This window comes from Gymnoscopelus braueri (assembly GCF_963280865.1).
Source record: "Gymnoscopelus braueri genome assembly, chromosome: 2".
Classification (NCBI taxonomy): Eukaryota; Metazoa; Chordata; class Actinopteri; order Myctophiformes; family Myctophidae; genus Gymnoscopelus; species Gymnoscopelus braueri.
This window is the reverse complement of record NC_137604.1, coordinates 29,880,071-29,903,389: the sequence shown is the minus strand read 5'-3', so window position 1 is coordinate 29,903,389 and position 23,319 is coordinate 29,880,071. Positions and strand designations below refer to the sequence as shown.

General features: G+C 40.5%; 1 protein-coding gene across 1 annotated transcript in view; it reads left to right on the top strand.

Moving 5' to 3' along the window:
* Positions 1–23,319, top strand: part of ctnna2 (catenin (cadherin-associated protein), alpha 2) — a 574,287-nt gene that overhangs the window by 68,907 nt on the left and 482,061 nt on the right. The window contains exon 3 of the mRNA XM_080414083.1: positions 16,825–17,020. Within this exon, the coding sequence (XP_080270209.1) occupies positions 16,825–17,020 (196 nt within the window). The remainder of the gene's footprint in view (positions 1–16,824; positions 17,021–23,319) is intronic.

Genomic DNA, 23,319 nt, shown 5'->3' with positions numbered 1-23,319 from the left:
AGGAGGCCACAATAACTTACCTGACCTGGCGGAGACCTGTGCTCCGAGGAGCACTTTTTCTAGTTTTTTTATTTTAACCCATTCAATCCGGGAACGGATCTACAAATGTCTTCCTAACTGGTTTCTGAAAAATGTTTCTATATCAGTGGTGCTCAAACCTTTTCATGTCAAGGACCACCCAAAATGATATGTATTTGGCCGCGGACCCCCATCTCAAAATATTGTGTTCCAGGGACCCCCCCAGAAGCAAAGATTTGAGTTACAAAAAAAATATATATATATATTATATTCAAAGATTTGCAAAAATGTTCACGATTTTTCTAAAAATTGCAGATCTACAAGCTCATAGCGCGGCACTCGGTGCCGCGCTATGAGCTTGTATATCTGCTATTTTTGAATAGCCAAAAGACATTTAAAATGGCACAGATGCGTTCCCGTATCGAATGGGTTAAGAGTCAGTGATGTGTGTTTTTCCCTGTCGTTAGCAGTGTACTGCATGGATGAATACTGTGATTTTGAGACAGATTACTCAGATGTTTTTTGGAGATGTGAGGTTCCTCTGTTTTGACTGAAAACATGCACAGCTGATTAGAGCAACGAGCTGCAGTGTGCAATCATGTGACCTCATGTACAAGTCTGTCTCAACTATACAGTAGAAAGATCAGATGCATTTCTCTGTGTCTGTGTGTTAGGAGTAGCATTGCACAATGACACACAAAAGACACTTGATCCAGTTAGTTCAGTGGTTTTCAACCCCTTTTCATGTCAAGGTCCATTACTTATTCGTCATTTGAGCCATGGACCACCATTTGATGAGATTCAGCCTCTCAGACCCCAAGACTTTGGAAATGTTGTTGCCGTTGGGTGAGATTTTGTCCACAATTCCATGCTGTATTGATGGTACCACCATATGAGAGATGACAGGCAAACATTGATCAAAATAGCAATTCTTTAATTGAGTAATGCAGATGTTTAACAATAATTTAACTCTTGAGAGCGTGAAATGAAACCAAATGGACCCGTAAAGGTCCATTTGGTTTCCAACTCTCCATCATTTAGCTGGGGACCACCTGGAACCCCCTCAAGGACCGCTGGTGGTCCCCGGACCACTGGTTGAGAACCACTGAGTTAGAGAGACTGAGGGAAATGACACAAAGTTGAAGTTAAAAACCTTCCGGGCTCCATGTTATAACCTCAAAAAATCGGCTATAATAAAAAATTAATGGGTTTCCTACAAGGTTTCCTGACCGAGAGCATGCAGCGAAATACGTCTACTTTTTTGGAGTAGCATGACGGCACCATGAAGCATAAGCCTCTAGTGCTGCTGATGTGAGTGAACAGGGAGAGTTAGTCATTATGTAGTGACAGGACTGAGTCATCTTCATTTATCAACTATTCAGTTGCTCTTCAAATATGTCAGTGTTAGTTATTGATTGCTTGTTCGTGTCACAAACTCCAGCTGCTGACGTTCGCCACCTTAGTAAAGCTGTGCAGCAAAGCTCACCCCAGCAAACTCACCCAAGATCTGTATATAAACACATAGGCTACTGCAGTGGTTCTCAAACTTTTTCATCTAGGACCCCCAAAATGATACATATTTGGCTGCGGCCATCTCATATTTTGTGACCGTGATCTCCAGAAGCAAAGATTTGAGTTAAACATGTTTACTTAAAAGATTTGCACAAATGTTCATGATTTAAAATAAATAGCAGATCTACAAGCTCGTAGCGCTGCACTCGTGCCGCGCTATGAGCTTGTATATCTGCTATTTTTGAATAGCCAAAGTATGACAAGTATAAAGTATAAAGTGGTTAAAATAATTGTGATGCTAATTTAGTAACTAATTGTAACTAATTTAGCCTGGGGACCGGTATTTCCGGGAAGAATGTCTATGGACGTTTTCACAATATCAAATAAAGTGTCCAGAACATTAGCTATGTCTATAGTAGGCCTGTCCCCGACTAAGGATTTGTTTGTCGACTCTAATTGGCGACTAATTGCCAATAGTCGACTGGCAGTCGACTAATAAAAAATAAAAACAATTAAATACAATTTTTTTTTTTTTTTTTTTTTTGGGCCAAAATAAATTTTATTTCAAAGGGCCAAGTCTACACAGTTTGTTTTGTCTCCAGCAGAGTTTCTAGTGTCTCTATCTCTCTCTGGAAGAGGTTGCACATGAACTCTGCAGCCGCACTGAGGCGCTCCAACACAAACAATACCAATACAAAGACGAGGAATAAGAAGAATAAAGTGGAAGTTACGTGTGGTTGCAGGTGTAGACTTGGCCAAAAAACAATTTAAAACATTTTTGGCCCTTTAAAAAAAAAAAAAAACTCGACTCGGACCCCCCGCGACTAACCAGTCGACTAGTCGACTTAGTCGAGGTCAGGCCTAGTCTATAGTTTGTCAACCTGTGGATATTTATAACAAAATAATATATATTTCTAATAGTCAGTAACAGTATCACAAGTGTAAGGTTAATGAAAAACACTGCTCTAATGCGACACTGCCGGCGTTATATACCCAGAAATACATTTCTGGTTGTGGTGATCTCATGATGATTCTGTCTATAGAGACACTTACTGTATCATCGGTACTATGCATTTGATTTCACAGTTAACAGCAGAAGGGTTACATAGCAAATGTAGCTTGTTTTGAATAGTGTATTTACAATATGAATATGTTCATAGCCAGGCCAATAGTGTACCAATTGCAATAAGTAAACTATGTACAACTAGCAAATCCACGTGTTAGCCTACTGTGCGTCATGATTCTTCACTACCATTCTAATACCCATACGTTTATAGTGAACATTTCTCATTTGAAGTCATTTCAATTTAATTATTAAAAACCCTTGACTGATTGTCTAGATTTTGACTATTTTGTAAATATGCAAGGTGTACTTTGTGTTGTTCTACCTTCGAAACAGACCTATGAAATATATTTGAACAAAGATTCAGTATCGGCATGGCTTCCAATGGATTTCTGAATCAATACCAGTATACACCTTTATAAGTAAACCATATCAATACCTTTTTAGGACTTTCCAACGAGACAGTGTGCCTTATTTCCTCTGAGCCTCATTGTCCTCAAAGCGCTACCGGGGAAGTGACCCGAACAGCCTCTCTGGGTGAACACAGACAGGTCCCCTGCTAGATCGCAGACCCGTTGCCCTCTTGCTGTCTTCATGCCATTGTGCACTTATTTAAACTGATGGCTGACCTTCACCTCATGAGGGGGGCAGGGTGTGTGTGTGTGTGTGTGTGTGTGTGTGTGTGTGTGTGTGTGTGTGTGTGTGTGTGTGTGTGTGTGTGTGTGTGTGTGTGTGTGTGTGTGTGTGTGTGTGTGTGTGTGTGTGTGTGTGTGTGTGTGCGGGTGCTAGAGGTCAGCTAGCAGCAATGTGAATGTTTTTACTGCAGCTTCACACTAGTTGAACACCCAGCCGTGACACAGGCATGTAGGATTCATAGGAAACAGACCGCAACATAATTTCCCACCACTGTGTGACTGATTCGGCTGCGTGGCAAGATATCATCGCATTGAATTTAAAGCGAAGGAGACTTGCGCGAGACTGTAGAATACTCCTTACGTTACGTCTTCAGCTGCTCCTTTGCTCCCCTGAGGTTTAATGACGACATGCCCTTTACAACAACTTAAATGGCCTCATTTATTATTCAACAGGGATGGTTATATGTATACTAGACACTGTAGGAAGGCGCCAAATGTCAGTGACTCATACGGGAAGCTTATGGTGTGTGTTGTGTATATATATATCCATGTGATGCTGCGACATTTGCTGGTGTACATGTGGTGTTGGCCCACACACACACACACACACACACACACACACACACACACACACACACACACACACACACACACACACACACACACACACACACACACACACACACACACAAATATTACCCCATTTGCACCCCAACCCCCAATTGCCCCCGGGCAGTTAACGTACCTCTCTCATCCGTTGCATGCCAGTCTCAGAGATTGGAGGGCGGAAAATTGAATCGGGCCGTGCAGAGCCACAGGGATTTACTACTGAGTGGAGGGTCCACTGGATAGTGTTCTGGAGAGGAGAGGCCGCATGGCATTTAATGCTATTGATCAGCAATAAAAATCAGAGGGCAAGACACAACCACCTCTCCTGGCCTGGAGGAAGGGATGAGCTGGATGTATACTTGGTTGTGCATCGTGTCGCACACTGAAAATAGCCGATCTACAAGCTCACAGCGCTTTTTGCTGTGACACATCGTGAGATTGTAGATCTGCTATTTTCGGTGTGCAACACTGGCACACAACTAAGTAAGTATAAATCTCGATTTAGCTTCACCACAGCAGCAATATGCTCAGATATAGATTCCAAATCAGCTGTTTCCTACCTGCGGCTCAAAGTCATTTAATAGTCTCCAATCATTTATTGACTTCATTAACAAATGCTATATTGTGTTGTTTTCATTAAACAGAGATGATGGAATTGTTTTGTTTCCGTTAAATTGAGTTGGCTGACAGTAGAAGTGATGGATTGTGCTTTTAACTTTTGAAAAGGACCACAATGGAAACACGCCTTCTGGCTTTCTTCTTTCAATAAAGTGAAAACTCTATCAATCAATCAATGCTGCACAATGTTACGAAAGGTCAGACTTTACATGATCAGCAGATTTGATTCAACATTGGTGAGTTTCCAATCTGAAATAATGGACTATTTACAAGCCAATTTCAGTTTTGACTTTTAGGTGAATGATCGACAACATTCTTGTGGCAGATCCTAAATCTGCATTTAACTCATTTTTTATCAAATTCACTTCAGGCACATTTCCTGAGTTCTCATGCAAGAGAGATTACTTAAAAGCTAGTAGAATCAAACTCCAGCCTCTGCAGGCTTCATCAGTTAGCAGCCTGTGTTCTCCGCCTCCATTCCAGGGTTGTACAATTTTGCTTTTTGCAGCATTACTATCATTGAGATTGTTTTTTAAATCAGTTACAGAAACAAACTATAAGTGAATTTCAATTAGTATACAAGTTGGGAATGTATGCCTCACCCGGTTATGCATTACCCGTACCCATTGCCAGAGTACCCGTTGTACCCGTCTGTCTGACTGCCTGTGTCCCTTTTATGCCCATACTATATATGGAGATCCCTGATGTCACTAGTGTATACTGGACCAGCGGTCCTTGAGGGGGTTCCAGGTGGTCCCCAGCTAAATGATGGAGAGTTGGAAACCAAATAGATCTTTAATTCTTGTTAAACATCTGCATTACTTAATTAAAGATGCCATGCCCTATACATATAGAGTTGGTCATGTCTTTTACTCTACTCGTCAGATAGCAAAAGAGGGGAAACTACAGTACCATGTTACCTAGAGGTAGAACAGTAGCCTACATCCTCAATGCTGCCTTTGACAATTTAAGTTATTTTGGCAAGGGTTTTTCATGATGCCATTTTGATCATTCCAGTATTCTATGGTAGAGGAAATATTGCATAAAAAAGAAAGAATGTTATATAAATCAACGTTTTACTACCACTATCAAAAGTTATAGTTTGCAAAATAGTGAATTTAATTTGATATGGGATTTGTTTGTATTAAATTTATATCGCTTAAAGTGGGTGAAGCAGATAGGATTTAGCACTTTCTCAAGATAAACTGGCAGCAGAAGCTAGTGAATAAATGAAGCTTTTTTTGTGGTAAATTTTTTATAACCATAATAGCACAAATGTAAAGTATAAATAATCCCTCAAAAGCCTTTGCATATTTGTCATGCAGATGTCAGCTGTAAATTGCATCATTATCCCCTCTTTGAAACGGCATATGAGCCTAAAAATGATCTTACTCAATCAGCTGTGGCCCAGCTCTAGTTAGAAAACTAACCAGCTATTCCTGCACAGTCACTCTGGGTTATGGAATATAAACAGCCTGGGTATGGGAACGATAATAATATAATGTGTGATAGTATTTCCTGATAAGATATATATGTGTTTCTTTTTTTCCCTTTCTTTTCTTTCTTTTTTTCGTGTTGTATTAAGTGTGGATTAAGTGTGTTGTGATTGTTCTGTTGATTTGGGACCTCAATGCTCTGAGTCTGGAAAGGCGTCCCTGTGGGCTATGGAAATGTATCAGTAATGCTAATGTTAAGTGACAGATAAACAAAGAAATATGTCTGCAGCACACTGCCGAAGACCTATAAGCCCTTGATACAGAGCAATATGAGGGCCTGGATAATCAATACAGTAGGCTAGTGGCTACTATGAAAAATATGATGGTGTTTTGTTTTCCCCCATATTGATAAATAGGCAGCTTGTGGGCATAGCAATATTTATACATTATACATACTTCACCAATATCAACACAACTGCTTCAAAATAACAATGTTGGTGTAACTCAGTGATACACCAACAAGAGAATATTTCTTTACATGCATAGATGCATACATGCATTCACACAGTTCAATTAATACCTATAGCTTAATGAATTTAGCCTTTTGAGCTACTCTACCCACTAGTAGAATGGGGCAGATTTATTCTTCGGGGCTGTAGAGAGCATAGTCAGGTACAGTATGTGGTGTCAGCATGGTTTGGCAATCTCACTGTACAAATCTAAGTTAGCTCAGACCGTCTATCTTGAAGGTTATGGGGAAGAATGTTACACCAGACTCTCCAGTTAACATGAGCAATCTGTTTTCAGGCAAGCACAGAGATTATTGTCTGACCCATCTCCTGTTCTTCATGCTGAGTGAGCTCTTTCCCTCTGGCAAGCAATAGTACCCCAATGTAAACTCAACCATTTAAAGAAACACATTTGTGCCTACTTCAATTAAACTGTTAAATGAAGAGATAGCTTCAAAGTGTTCTCATCACTAATTGTGTTATGTGTAATTTGCCATTACATTACTGTGTAATTTTATGTGTTGTGATTTGCTTGTTTTTTCATTTTTGTTTTGTTTGCTACTATGCAGGAAATGTTTGCATCCATTGAGTCCAAGCCAAATCTACCCATTTCAATTATGACCCAACTTTCTTGCTCTTTTTTTGTCAATTTCAGTTTCACTTTTACTTCACCAGGCTGTGTGGCCATACACGCTTCTGCTTCATCATGCGGAAAGAGCTGTGATTGGTCTATTTTGAAAACATTGTGCTTTGTGTACATTTATTTCCCACACGCCCAGCCAAGATGATGATAGGGGAAACACTGAGATAAATGTACACTGGTTAGGATAAAATATTAATGAAAAGGGTCAAGCATAGGCTTGAATAATGAATGAACTACACTTAAATAATACTGTCAAAGTTAATCAGCTCTATAGCATCTAGTAACTTTTTTACACACGACCTGAGGATGCCGTTCTCCAGTTCTTTGTACTGTCATGTTAATGTGTGCTGTTCCAATCAATATTGCCATAATCAGTGCTTGCACCTCGCTGACATTTAATTGGGAACACACTGCCTGCCAGAATGACTTTGTGGTGTTGTAATGGAATGCTATAGGAATTTCCACCACCACCACTATGGACAAATATTCTCTCTAGTGCACCGGTGTAGCAATATCTACTTGAGAGTATGAGTTCGGAATTTTGTCTACTCTAGATAATATGAATGTTGTGCATTTGAATGCTTGGAGCTGTATGGGCTGAGCAAATGACACTGGCTGCTCTATGGACGTAACCCCAGTGTGGTCATGCATAAACTGAAGGCAGGGCTGCTAATATACATGATAAATGTGGTGGCCCGGGGCCTATTACCAGCTGGCAGAAGGGCAAGGCTGCCTCGCAATCTCTGAATTTATGTTGTTTTCTATTACGTCTGGATGTAGTGCCATATCATGACCAAGGTTTATTAATTTCATTTTGCAAACACCTTTTTGTTTAGCCGTTTGTCCCTATGTTGTATCCGTTGCCTTGTGTTTTTTTTTACTTAAAAAAACAGATTCAGACTTTCCTACCTGTACATTAAGGTGATTTCTCTGTAGTTATTGTGCACCCCTATTACAGTATACCTTGCCAGCATCAATATTTCCTACATGGCCATGCACAAAATGGCTTTATGGCACTCCATTTGTCATTTGTCTGTATGGCTCTAGGCTCTGTGGCTGTGTATGAATTTCAGCCAACTGAGACCCCCTACCTCCCTCCCTCCATGCTGTTGGCCAACACACACACACACACACACACACACACACACACACACACACACACACACACACACACACACACACACACACACACACACACACACACACACAGAAAAAAATAAGAAAACATAGCCTCATTCGCCTTGGAAAAAAATAAATGTTTCCTGAACTACTATGTACAGGTGTTGTTTCAATTACTGTACACAATGCTTAGCTGTCAGATGACTCACTGAAAATCCACTTTCACTAGTTGGGATGTTTGGGTTCCCATGTTCACTGGGCTTCCCCTCAAGCTGCACATAGATAGATAGGCACTTGTGAGCTTAACTAAAAGTCTTTGTATTTTGTAACTCTGCTCCTTGGGTTTTTGAAAGGCGCTATATAAATTTACGTTATTAGTATTAGTATTAGTATTATTATCATTATCATTATAATTATTATTATTATTATGTAACTTTCATGTAACCCCGGTGTCCTGCACAAGGACATTTTGACCACTGAGCTAATAGAGTCTGCCTGCTTGTTCTGGGGAGAAACAGGATTGTGTCAAAGGTTGTGTCCAACCTAGACACAGGATGTAAATGTCTCAATAGAAGAGGAGGGAAAATACTACCACCCCAATTGTAATAAGTTATTGTATTAACATTAACTCTACCACGCAGAATGAACAAAATCACATTTTCAGAGGGGCGCAAGCCCCTAGGACCACGGGAGCTTTATGAAGCAAGAATTAACTAGTGGCCAAATCTGTCACTGCACGCTTGGCGCATACAGGACAATACTGTGCATGCTTATATGGCCTGAAACTTCAGTGCGCCTGCTCTATTGTCATAACGTTTATGACCAAACTTGGAAGAAGAGTGTACTTCCGGGGGAGTATGCGTTGGGTGAGCAACATTCAGGGCAGGTATTTTCTTTAGGCTATACCATTTTCTAGCCGATGTGCGAAAATAGTTAAACAGGTGATGGGAAGTCAGGAAATCTTGTTATGTAGTTTTTATTTTATTTTCAGTCTTTCCATTATCTCATTTACACACAATAGACAATGCAGACCAACTGAGGTCTGTGCCACTGGAATACTAGTTGCTAGGTATTAACATGGTCTTACTTTATTTTTTTCTCAAGACATCCAATCCTCAGTCTGCAGCAAGTTCCAAATAGAATTTCTTTCCTCCAGTAATGCAGATTTCTCATGCAGCATTCAGTTAAAAGTGTGCACGGTCAGAATGGAAATAATGTTTCAAATAGTCTTATTAAACTGGCAGATAGATGGGACTCAGTTCCAATGTGTTGTATCGGGTTCCTAATTAAAAACATATTCAGCTTTTTGAGTCCACCTGATTGACTGAATCCCTTCCCCTTTGTATGTTGTAACTACACAACACGTACAGTAGCTTTACCCATGTGTATGTGTATCACACAGCACCGTATTAATGAATACATGAACATATATTTGCAAATTAATCATTCAGACCTGTGGCTCAGTAATTTCCCACCTCTTGCTCGTTGACGAGTTGTTGAAAGCATCACGTAGACATCGGACCTGAATGTCTATCTACTGTACGTTACCCTTGAATTCCAGCCACGGCAATTAAATAAATCCATAATTTTAACGGCTACCCCCTAAAGATTTGTGATGCATTCGTGGAAGCATTGGCTGGAAAAAAAGAAATATGATATAGAAATCCAATGGACCTCGAATTACCAGAAGTGGTTATGATGCAGCCATTCAGTAATGAGGCTGCTATCCATCCGATGGACAAAAAACATGAATTGAGCCTTCATGATTTTTTTTTTTAGCAAAGAAGCACAATTAATTTTAGCTTTGGACATGGTATTATGATGCCCGTCACTATGATTTTGTTGATGTTTCAAAGTACGTGAAGGAGAAATCTTGCATCTTTTACATGGAATTTGTGTGGAATAGTAATTAACCTAACTTATTTAGGTTAATTGCTACTCTCTCTCTTGTTTGTGCTGTCGTGTCAACCATTTTCTCATTGGGGATGAATAGAGGCTCTAATCTTTTTTTGTTTTAGTTTTTTTTACCCATTTTCCTCCCCAATGTAGTTGTTATGCCAGTATATTCCTCCCCACACACATGTGTGTGTTTTCAATGCTGTTGTATCCTACTGACTCACCTGCCAGTGAGGAGCCCTCACCGGGAGGACATAGAGCCTTCGTCTATACTCCTCCCGACAAACACTCCCTGCTGACAGGTGCCGCCCCAGCCCCGTAGGAGTACCTGCAGTGAGTGACACATATCACCCTCCTCGCCCCGGCTTCCCTCCCCCAAAATACGGGCCAATTGTGTTCGTATTCACCTGTTTCCTAAGCTGTGTGTTTTCCACTTCCTGTCGGATTTCATTGGATATCATTAGTCATCTGACCAGTTTCATTGTATTTCATTGGATCAAATCGACAGGAAGTGGAACAAACACAGGAAGTGAAAAGCCTAGGAAACAGGTGAATAGACGCTTGACAAAGCCGGATGCACCACGGTGGAATCGAACCCACAACCTCCGCGGTGGTGGGCAGACACTTTACCACTGCGCCTAAGGCCCTCTAATCTGAAATACATTTCTAGTGAAACATCTACAAAATTCAACCGTCAGTCATCATACTACAGTAGCAGGGCCACGTTGGAAACAAGTGTTTCATTACGCTTTAATGTGTTATCCTGGGTTTAAGTTATATCGTGATTTTACCAAAATCAAATCAAATCAAATATGTCCTAAGCTAAAGAGAGCTGTAGCTCCTTTGTTACATTTCTTCGATTTTTCAGGAAAGTCAAATTTATATACTTGATTTCAGGATGGATTGCAGCCACAATAAAACAGCATAAGACTTTGCCGTAATGAACGCCTACATGTTCTCTGGCTTTTCTCTTGCTTTCCAAAACGGTGCCATGCCAACATTTTGTTTTGATAGAGTACAGCTAAAACTTTCGCAGATACAAATTCCCTTTGCAACACAAGTTTACAAAGTTCATTTCCAAGCAAAGTACAAAAACAACTAGCTCTGTTCAACAGTCATTACCTTAATTTACCAAATATTTACATTTGGAATATTTACATGAGTACCAATCTGGCTGGTTGGCAGTCTTTGAGGCCTGCAATCATAATACTGTTACTTACATGTAGTCTAATTGATAGCAAGTATCTGAAACACAAAATGTACTGTGAATTCAAGCAAGTTGGTTTCTCTCATTCCGATTCCCTTTCAGAGCCTTCTCTGTGTGCCTTCTCTTTGCCTGGTCCCAGACTCGCTTTCTATTGTGCTTTCCACCAGACCAGTCAGCTTGGCTGTCATTGGCTTATGTGTGTTTCTGCACTACAGGAATTTAAAGTCCCTGTCCACAAATCCTCAAAAAAAATCCTCTCTGCTCAATACATGACATGTCAATTATTTTTCAGGCACAGGTCATTTACTTAGTATTATGCAATTCTGGCCATGGCAGACCAGCAGTCAGTTTACCCAGCGTTTTAATTTAATTTAACCCCAACCTCAACATTGTCACTGGTAGGCAAGTTTCTGAACTGTCCACAGACCACCAATGAGACACAGAATGAGTAGACATAAATTGTGCCATATTATAATGAGCATTAGTGAAGACCAATTATATTAAGTCAAGGTTGACAATTGGTGAAGTGCTCCTTTAATGCTTCGGAGATATGCAGAGCACAAAAAACTCCAGGTATGCTTAAAAAAAAAATCAGGCTATGGGGGAAAGGGTTTTTAATGGCTTTAACAAAACAATTGGTGTGATGCTGAGGTCCGAGTATAGGGTTGAGATTAGTCTACAAACTACAGGATAATTTGAGCGTATAGGCCTACCGGAAAGGCCTCTGTATTGGTTGTTATGTAATGTAAAAAGAATTGGCCCGGCTATCCTGTAATATGTGGCCAGCATAGCAGCACAGCTGGTTAGCTGCCCTAAATTACACAGGCAGCTAATCAGACTGTCAGATTAAGTACAGGTGTGCATGATTGTGTGTCTGAACCACCCCAGAGCAGTGGCGGTCTGACGGACATCCGTGCTCTCCACATACAGCCGTCACTTTACCACGACCCCACTACTACAACCTCATGTTATTAAAATCACAGAGGATAGGAACCAATCGGAACAAACTGGGGAGGCTGTCATCACCACACTAGCATGCCGCAGATGGGGACCATAATAAAATGTCAAATCAAAATGTTACTTGCACACTTTGATTGTGTGTGTGCCTGTGTGGCTTATCTCTGTGTTTTTATCGTGAATTTGTGATTTCAACAAATGAATAAAATGAGATTAATACCCCATTAGGTTTAATGATGAGCACTCTGGCATTTTGCTGCTGCATTAATGCAACGTTGAACAGGGCCGTAGCTGTCAGCCCAGAACATTGTCCGCATTAGCTTCTAAAAACAACAATAATAATACTGAGCCAGCATCACTCAACCATTAAGATGCAAACGAAAACAACTCAGTGAATGAAAAAAAAAGGGTAACTTGGCCCTTGTTTTGCGCTCTAATTCCTTGGTACATTATGACTACGGACACAGATCATTAAAGCTCTAATGCTCAGTGTCAAAGCACTTATGTGATGCAGTCTAGACGAGACATAACTTTACGCTTAGAAGAGTGAAATGAAATGTGTATGCCAAACTGCAGAAAAGTGCAGACTGACGCTGCTGTTTAACTCTGACAGGAGTATGTGGTGCATGCATGTGCACCACTGACACGGCGAGATGGTTTTCAAAAGTCAAGCAGTGAATAGGCATGTGCTGTGTCCAACAATGACGTCTTTGCTTTACAAACAGTGGGATTAGCTCCACTCTTTAATGGAAGTCAATAAATCATTGATGGGCAGCAATAATTTATCACTTTGGCTCTTCAGAGATGCTTTCCCGCAGTGCTTGGGAATTTAAATCTATTGTGTGTCTCATAGTCTTTGTTAATTACTTTGAAAGTAAACTCTTTGAGGGATTTGATAATATTGGGTTGATGGTAATGGGTTACTCCTTGTACAGTAATCAGTAATTGAATCAGCATATGGACTTCATTGCTGATCCCTGTTTGTTTGTTTGTTTGTTTTTGGTTTGTACTCAACATTCGAACAGAATTATTATCCCCACCAGCAGCACGATTACATACACAGTCAATACAAAGACGCGCCTTGGCACGACGTTGCATCGAGCGGTGCCAACGGGGCGAACCCCGAAGATAGTAATGAGCGGGTGGCTCTTAAAAGAGACGTTTTGTGTGTTTTTGTAACTCTTGAGAGTGTACAAAGGTAACCAAATAGATCCTTGCGGGTCCATTTGGTTCAATTTCTACACTCCCAGAGTTAACTGTGTTCTGAGCACATCTGTTTTGTGTGCCTGCAAACAAAACAATTAAGCCCCAAATTGGTAATTGAGTCAACAAACCATATCATATTTTGTCCAGACGTGACATCATCTTACCAAGTGGGTAGCTCCTGCTCAGTCGTCCGTTGCAGTACAGCTGCCAACCGGGAAGGAGAAAAACACACGCTCGTGTGCGTTTTTGAAATACAGTATTTTAGTAATGAAATAGAACATAGTTGCTCAATCTTTATTTTTCACACAAACAACTGCTAGATTAAAACTTTGTTATTAGAATTCCACTATGTGTACAGTGATTGACAACATGCACAAACACAAATGAACACTTTTGTTCCAGCGCAAGCGATTAGAAAGTTGTTTTTGTGTCCAGTCTGACACACACCTTTAGTCATGTTGTCTTGTCTTTCTGGCTGCTTTATGAGGAAATCAATACTGAGACACAATACTGAGTGACGCTGTTATCTTAATGTAAAATCATTTAGTTTCCATGTTTTCCCCCACAATACACTGACCTCACCTGAATACAGTCAGTTTTAAGGCATATACAGTAGGCTTCAGTAACATATCACCCTATTGATTCTGTTCAGTTTAGCCTATCCAATAGAGCTGATATCAAGGCAAGAATTGCCCACAGCTCAACTCAGAATTGCATTTCCCTATCCAGATGAATGTTACAGCTTAAAGGCCAACCTTTGCGGTACACTAAAGGCCAGACCGCACCAATGCAACTAGTCGCAACTCCTTGCAACAAAACAGCTTTAAGGCCATGTCACACCAATGCAACTCCCTGCAACTGCCATTGGGGATAATGGTTGCGAGTACTTGCAAGTGGGTGCATTTCTCCTTTCCGACATGTCGCCTTTCCGACGTTGACGAACCCTATACCTAACCCTAACCCTAACCATAACCGCACGCGGAAGCCACTAGTCGGAGTGGTGAGATGTCGGAATGGAAGGAGCACCCCCTTGCAAGTAGTTGCATGTTGCAAGTGTCACGGTCCGCTCCTCGGGCCTTGGACTTTGTCTTTATTATTTAGCTTTTGACTGCCCTTTTAAGGTCTTGGACTTTGTTCTGTTGTTCTGTTCTGCATCTAGTCTTGTTATTTTGTTACTCTGTTTTTGCCCTGATGTTCTGTACCTTTATTTTGTAGTATTGTTTCCTGTTCTGCTTAGTTACTGTTTACCTGTCTTGTCTCACCTCCCGTTTGATTAGTCATGTTCTCCTCCTGTGTCCTCTTAGTCCCTCAGCCTATCCCAGTGTTGATTGTCTGCTGAGTTCACCTGTGTCTTATTATTCCCTGTCTATTTAATCCCTGTGTTTGCATTATGTCCTTGCTTGTTCATTGACTTATGTTGCGTGTAGTATGTCTTGGTTTCAGTTCCTTAAGTTTGTATTCATACCTTTTGAGTTATTAAACACTTTGAATCGACCTGTTCAGCCTCTGTCTCTCCTGCACTTGGGTCCTACAATCTGCCCTGACTCAGACCGTGACAGCAAGGAGTTGGTGTGGACTGGCCTTTAAGCTCACTGTTAAGTTCCAATATTTCGTTGCTCAGAGACAGACCGTTTCTGGTTTGATGCCATACACAAGCATTGTGTATGCTTATTTATGCATTTTACATATATAAATAAGCGGGTCCGCAGCCAAATACATAGTGAAAAAGTTTGAGAACAACTGATGTAGGCTACACTACAGTTCAGCTGGGGTGGCAGTGGCTCAGGGGATAGAGCGGCTGCTTGGGAATTGTAATTAAGTCCCAGGTTTGATCCCCAGCTCCCCCTGGATTAGTGTCAACGTGTCTTAGAGCAAGACACCCTGAACCCCTACCTGCTCCCGATGAGCGGGTCGTTGCCTCGCATGGTTTCCTCCGCCGTCGGCGTGTGTGTGAAAGGGTGTGTGTGTAATGCACATCGTAAAGCACCTTGGCTAAAAGGTGCTATATAAATGCACCATTTCCTTTTTCATCATTTTTGTATTTTTACAGTATTAGCTTTCTCTGTTGAAACAGACTGTGGAGTAAAGATTAACCCATTCAATCCGGGAACGCATCTGTGTCATTTTAGATTTATTTGGCTATTCAAAAATAGCAGATGTACAAGCTCGAGCGGCACCGAGTGCCATGCTACGAGCTTGTAGATCTGCTATCTTTGAAAAAACGTGAATATTTTTGCAAATCTTTGAATATATATCTTTTTTAAAGTGAACATTTGTAACTCCAATTTTTGCTTCTGGGGGTCCCTAGAACAACATATTTTGAGATGGGGGTCCGTGGCCAAATACATATATGTTTCGGGGTCCTTGACATGAAAAAGTTGATGCATCACTGATATAGCAACCAAACAACAACAATTATATGTATTTGGCACGCTATGAGCTTGTACATCTGCTATTTTTGAATAGCCAAAGTATGAATTACGACTAAAATCTAAAATGACACAGGTGCGTTCCCGGATTGAGTGGGTTACTTACAGCCTTGCACATATGCCACTATATGGCAAAACATTCCCCAGTCGAGTACCTTCTGAAATTACCCTGCTTAGTTTAAATGGAAAGGCTAATATCTTGAGTAGTCCAGTCAATGTAATGACATTGGCATTCACTCGAATCCAATGCCTTAAATACATTTATGAAACCTTAAGTCTTATACACTCGCACATTTGATATAGGTCTCTCATGACTCACATTTATCTACCCTAGTGTTGTACACTTATTAATATAGCAATGTCATAAAAACAGGGAGTCGTGTCATTACACATACAGTGATTCACTGAGAGATTTTGACAGACTTGGAGCAACCAGTGATGAAATGCCAGTGATGAAAAGAACCATGCATATTTGATCTGTGCTGTAGAAGTATCAACCAATTAAACTCTCAAAGTGGGCCAAGTTGGATGAATACATTTGAACCCAAGGAGAGACTTTCCCTTACTATGCCAAATGAGGCCTAGACAACAGTTTGAAAGTTAACAGTTTTCGATGAATTGAGTACGAACTACGAAGGACCCCAATGGAAACAAGCCATAGTGCTTTCTTGGGTTTAAAATCCTCTTAACATACCTTGTATTGAACTGTACTTCCCTGTGCTTGTCTTTGCAAACTGTTAATAAAGTATTCAATCAATCAATAAATGTTCAATCAACACATGTTTTTATTTTTGTCCCCAGGGCAGTGGGCCACTATTACTTACTTAATTACTATACTACTATACACATTAGTTCAGACTCCTGTTTTGGCAATACACGCAAATCAGACATGATACAAATATGCCACGATCCCTCTTTAATATGCATATTTTTTTCATTCAACGTTACTTGTCTCTTTTTGTCTTAGGTGACCACCCTGGTGAACACCAGTAACAAAGGGCCGTCCAGTAAGAAGAAGGGCCGCTCCAAGAAAGCCCACGTGCTGGCCGTGTCCGTAGAGCAGGCCACCCAGAACTTTCTAGAGAAGGGTGAACAGATTGCCAAAGATAGCCACGACCTCAAGGAGGAGCTCATTGCCGCTGTGGAAGATGTTCGCAAGCAAGGTAAACCAATTGAATATCCTAACTGACAGCATACCAACAGTCATTATGATGTTTATGACATTGCTCAGCTCACTGCAGGGTGAGAATGCAATACCTGAGCAGCTTAATATCTAGCGGCACGTCACTGCATGCAGCACTAAATAATCTTATGTCAATTCCATCATATCAGTCTCACACAATGGATATATGGTCTGGTGTATATTCTTTCATTCTAAACTCCTCAAAGATCACTAATGAGTTCAAGGTTTCCCATGGGATGTCACCCTCTTTGGAGCACACATCCCTTTCACACACCTGTACTTCATTTGGCTGCCAGTCAAATCTAGAATTGAGTTTTATGATTCAGTGCGGCTATGGTAAGCTCAATAACTTAACCTCGTAAGACAGCAGCTTGGTGCGTGCGCTCATAGCTGATTCTATGTACATTTCCGTGTATTCTATGATTATTATATCATTTTATAATTATTTGTTTAATTTCTTTTGTGTGACTATTCTCATGCCAGTCCCCTGAACAGTGTTTGTGCCAAGTTTGGTGCGAATTGGAGCAACGGTGTGTTTTGATTATTATTATTTCTTTCTTATCACATTTACCTATGTGGATTTTTTGGTTCTGGTGCCTGGTTTAAACCTCTATTTCCTTTGTTAAACCCTCAGGACTCATTTTAGTAATTGGCTCAATAAAAGGCCAATAACCTCACAATCCCTTCGAGTCCTAATCAATTGTTTAGCATGACTGCCCTTGAAATTTGCCATTATCTCCTGCATAGTAATAGCCTGTTCTTTATACTAGTTTAACACACACTCAGTCAGCATGAATTAGCTGTAAATGTGATTAAAGTCAGAGGTGAAAACAAAGCTGATGAGGATGATTAGCTGAATCAGATGGACAGTCTCACTTAATGATTAAATATGTATAAAGACCATTCTGAACTCATGAACCAATAAACCCTTCTCATTTTTCTCAGAGTTCATTATACGTCCGCCAGTTCTTATTCTGAGTCAGATAACTACTGGCTTTCACAAAGAAATGTGCTTAGAGCAGCTCTTCTGCCACCCTTTACAAATAGTAAAAATATCACCCAAAAGCTCAGATTGAAATTCCTCTCCATGGACAGCAGCAGTGCTGAAGTGAAATAGAGATTGTATCATCATTCCCTAAGTTATCATAGCTCATTTGGATCTGGATGGGACTGAATTGGAGAAGGACAACATTGTAGTATTATGTGACCCAGCCTACCCAGCCCATCAGAATAGCCCTTAATGTTAAGAGTAGCCTAGTTAATTTTCTGTACATTCTTCTAGCATGGTATAGTTCTAATACCATATTAATGTTAAGGCTTACGAGGCTTTAAGTCAGAATCTAGTCCAGCAGGTACTTTGTGAACCACGACATACCACATTTGTGCCTCATTACAGCAGTGGTACATTGTGGCATTGTAAAGTCCTGGATTATGATACGTATCCTTTCAATTGGTGCTTTTAGATCACTTAAAATGGCAACACATGTTATATTAATGTATATAGATGTAGACTACTGTATCTAGAAATCTGTGTAGGAGCTTCATTTCTTCCACTTCAGAAACCTGCCACCATTACTCATTAGTTAAGTGTTCTGCACACCACAGCAATATGCAAGTGTCCTCATGATTGATTTGAGACAGAGACAGGTAAAATAGTGGGAAGGGAGAGCTGTTAGAGAGCTGTAAATGTAACAATCCTACAACTTTGTTTACCCTAGAAGTGGCCGATAGACTTGTTTTTTTAAATAACTTTGTCCTTCTGAGAGCATCAATGTCCTGTTGGAGAGGAGCTGAAGCATACAATGATATCAAATGGTTTGACAGTTTTATGGTTGGACAGGCATTATAATGTTACTCATGAGACCACAAACAGTGACATTTGTAGCATTTGTGGCGCCCCCTATGGGTTGAAGTGAAATCGATTTAGGCTTTGCCTTGTTTAGAGGCCCCTTTATGTGTGATGTGTTCCAAAATATGAAGCTGTTATAGTGGCATCATACTTGGGGTGGAGGTTCTTCCTTGGCCTATAATGAGTGTGTAGTTTCACACCAATTGGTCCAGCAGTGTCTGAGTGAGATTAGCTGTACACAGACATGGATGGACAGACGGACGGACCAACAGAGATAAACAGAAGGACAGGGATGAAAACAAAATCTCAGCCAGTCTTGTAACAAGATAACAATATACAATATCCAACATTTCAGAATGGACCCATTTTTTCCACAGATGTCAGTCTAATCTATGTTAAGTCAAATTGAGAATTATTTAAATGTATCTATCTTTCTGTCTGTCTGTCTGTTTCTCATTAAACAATAACATAAGTACACTCACATATATAACTTATATTAAGTACAGTATTAAAACAAATCTTACACTTGCAGCATTTATAAAGGATGGGGAAGTTGATACGTTGGCTCATTCATAAACAAACGCCTGTATCACCTTCTGTTCACTTGAACAGATCATATTCATCCATTTGGGAATCACAGTTATAATCATTTCATTGTTAGATTTATTGTAATTATTACTATAATATTATTGCTTGTTATCCAACTAAAGTTTAGTTTCAGTGGGAGTCAATGAGCCTTTACGTGAATAAAATCTTTGTTCACAGGACGGAATTGGATTCCGCGTTCAATGCCCAGATCAGCATAAAGAGAGTGACACTCAGCAGCATATGTTGTACCCATATTCTTCATCCTGCACTGTCAACTGTAGTTGGCCGCTGGTGCTGTTGATGACTGACTGTGACAGTGCTGGTATACAGCTCCGTTGAGGCGTGAAATGGATCAGTGGCATTCAGGTCCTATACTGTAATGCAGCCTATACACCGCAAGGGCGTGATCAATGTTCCTATTGGATCTCAACTTGGATGTACAGATCCAGAGAAAAGTGTGACGGTAATAATGAGGAAATGAATGGGCAAAGCTGTACTTGAAACTCTTGGACCGACGTAGTGGAATGTTACCCTTTTACCTCTGCCAAGGAGGCAAGGTTTTCATCCGTCTGTCTGTGTGTCCATCTGTCTGTCTGTCTGGGATAACTCGAGCAGTTCTGAATGGATTTCGACAAAACTTGGTGGAAAGATTGTTGAAAAAAATGCATATACCCTCTGAATGCACTAACAGATTAACCACAATGCTTTGAAAAAAGAAGGGGAAACAGGGCTATCATGAACCCATGAAGAACCCATAATTAACTGTTCACACCATTTTATTGTCAACCATGAGGACGTGCAACACCATATCAACAAACTGCCACCTTGGCGGAGGTCTGTGCTCCACTGAGTACATTTTTATCATTTTGTTTTGAGTTTGTGTTTGTGCAATTGTGTGGACGCATATGTACTGTGTATGCTCTTGACCTTTGCTTGCTGTTAATCGCAAATGTCTCCCTTCCCGGGAGGACATGATCAATCACACCATATCCCTTTCTGCCTATTCACGTTACACGCTGAGGCGCTGACCTTGAGCCAAAGGACGCAGCACTGAAAATAAAACCCAAATCTTCACATCTCTTCATGTCGAACCCGTTTAAAACAGGTACCCTTAGTACTAAGAGGGGAGTTGGCGCTTCAAAGCTCTCGGGGACATTGATAGAAGTGGATTGCTGACGAGGCACGCTCTATTCTGCAGTTCCTGTCTGTCCCTCACTCCCCTACTTTAGTACTTTGTACAGTAGGTGCAATCTATGACAAGCAGGAAGAGGAGCCAGCTTTACATCAATTACCCCCTCAAGGACCCCTAGGGGTCCCCGGACCCCACTTTGAGAACCACTGCTTACCAGACAACATGGTGGAGACCAGACACTGTAACAAACCACTTAAGCACTGCCTTGCATAAAAAAGTGTCACCAGTATTTAGTGTTATTTTCTATGCTCAAGTTTCCTAGGGTGTGTGGGCATCACTTCCTGTCGATTTGATCCAATCAAATCCAATCAAATCCAATGACATCCAATGAAATCGACAGGAAGTGATGCCCTACATTCTGGTGATGGTGACCCACACATTTTGAATGGTTGACAGAATTGCCGTCCACGTAAAGAAAGAAAAAAAGAAGTAGACAATAAGTCAACTTGAGGACACAATATAGTTGTGTCCTCAACTTGATTGCAAACTCCCAAGTCAATTGTACGGGTTATTGTACCACACCTCCTTTGAACCTGATGTCCTCCCTGTCTGGTAAGGTCATCCTCATCATCTCCACTCCCTTTATCCTGTCCTGATTAAATAATATATGCTGATTTTACGCTGCTCAGGAATTACTAATCAAACCCTCTGGACTTTCTCTCCCTGCTGGTCTAGACAGATCTTTCAATCTGTATCGCCGTTGTGCTCAGACAACAATGAAAGATATGCCAGTGTACAGTATGTGGCAAGGGTGTCCGTGCGTGAAATCTCAATGTATTGGATCACTTTTTCATCTGTTCCACGAAGAGTGCTGTGTGATTGATGTACATTACTTTGTATAAGTGCCTGTTTGGTTTGTTTTCCTAGAGCAGGGGTTCTCAAAGTGGGGTCCTTGGGGGACATGTCAATTAGTTGATATAGCATAACAATAATTTTAACCACTTTAACCGTGATTTATACTTTGGCTATTCAAAAAATAGCCTCACGGCGCTTATATATCACTATTTTGGAAATGTTATCTTGAATCATTTAGAATTTCTTAACACAAATCTTCTCTTCTGTGGGTCCCTGGCACAAAGTATTTTCAGATGGGGGTCCGCGGCGGCCAAATGCATATCAGTTTGAGGGTCCTTGACAGCAAACAATGTCAGAAGCACTGTTCCAGAGCATATCCTGGACCTGTAGTGATACTACTTTGGCTGCTTAACTGTGTGAGCCCTCCAGAGTTTCAGGCTGAAGTATTGTGCTTCATCCACTCCCTGGCTGCACATGCCAGAAAGAGGAGCTTGCTGCCTTGCAGCAGTCACATCCGCTGTCAAAGCTGTTTACTCAGCTGACAAACACTAGGGTACACTATGCTGGGGGCTGCATTCAGTGTGTTAGCACATGGACACACACATGCATTATAGGTCTGGATGGGGTCACATGTGGCCAACGTCATGGACTGTTTTGCCCTTTAGCTGTACCCAGTACACCCTGTTACTCATTAGAACATTAATAATGATGACATTGGACATTCCCTATGGGACCTACTTGGTTGATTGATTGATTGATTGATTGATTTATATTGAAGTTTAAAGACCAAAAAAGTGCAGCCCACTTTAATTTCATTAAAGTGGCATGCACCTTTCTTGGTGCCCAGTCCATATGGGCTTACAGGACACTATCCACGTTGATCAAACAAAAGCATAAATATTTAGGCATCAAATATAACGCGAGAGAGATCATTTATTTTCTTTTTACTAAAATTACAAAAATAAAACATTATTCAAATGAATTTCAGGAAGAAAAATTTACAATCCATGAATAAAAAACCAACAGACAAAAAACATACAAAATAGTGAAAATAGCTGATCTACAAGCTCACAACACGTCTACAAGATCTACAAGCTCACAACACGTCGCACTGCGACATGTTGTGAGCTTGATCAGTAAAATGATCTTTTAGGTCGCAGCTGAAAAAGTTTGGGAACCCCTGCTATAGAGTCTCACAGCTTTATCGAATACATGTTACACATGCATTATTAAATTCATTTCTCAGCTTTTCTCTCACATTACAGTATACTTCAGGGACTTTTCCACAGCTTGTCTGTTTTCTCCCCAATAGTTCATCCAGTTCATAGTTCCAATAAGGTTTGCAAACTCAATGTTATTTTATTTTCTTGTTACTTTTATCTGGAGAACATCTGCTTATTTCCCTGTACAGTCTGTCACAGAACAAATTGCACCCAAAATCAATATCCTTTTGAGATGTATTCCGTGTCTGTTAGTAAGCTGTAGGAAGGCCTTACATCCTAGCATACAGGAATAGAGGATAGAGAATCTGCTGAAATATTTCTTACTACCCGTTCTTTCATTCACAGTATTAAAACTGGGTTCCTTATGAACAGTATATCAACTGTTTGGAAGGTCTCTCCACGTTGGAATTTTGAATATAACAATGCTATGTTAAACTCCACACCGTGTTTCAAACACTCATGGGGTACAATATCTACAACAGCACTGAAGTAAAGAAGAACATGTTATCACATCCTAAATGGATTTTGTTTAAATGTTGAAAACATTTCTAGTTACATTATGTACGATTTATGGCTACTTCACTTTAGAACTTTAGAGAATAACCCAATGTGTAATCTGTTGTGATTGGTGG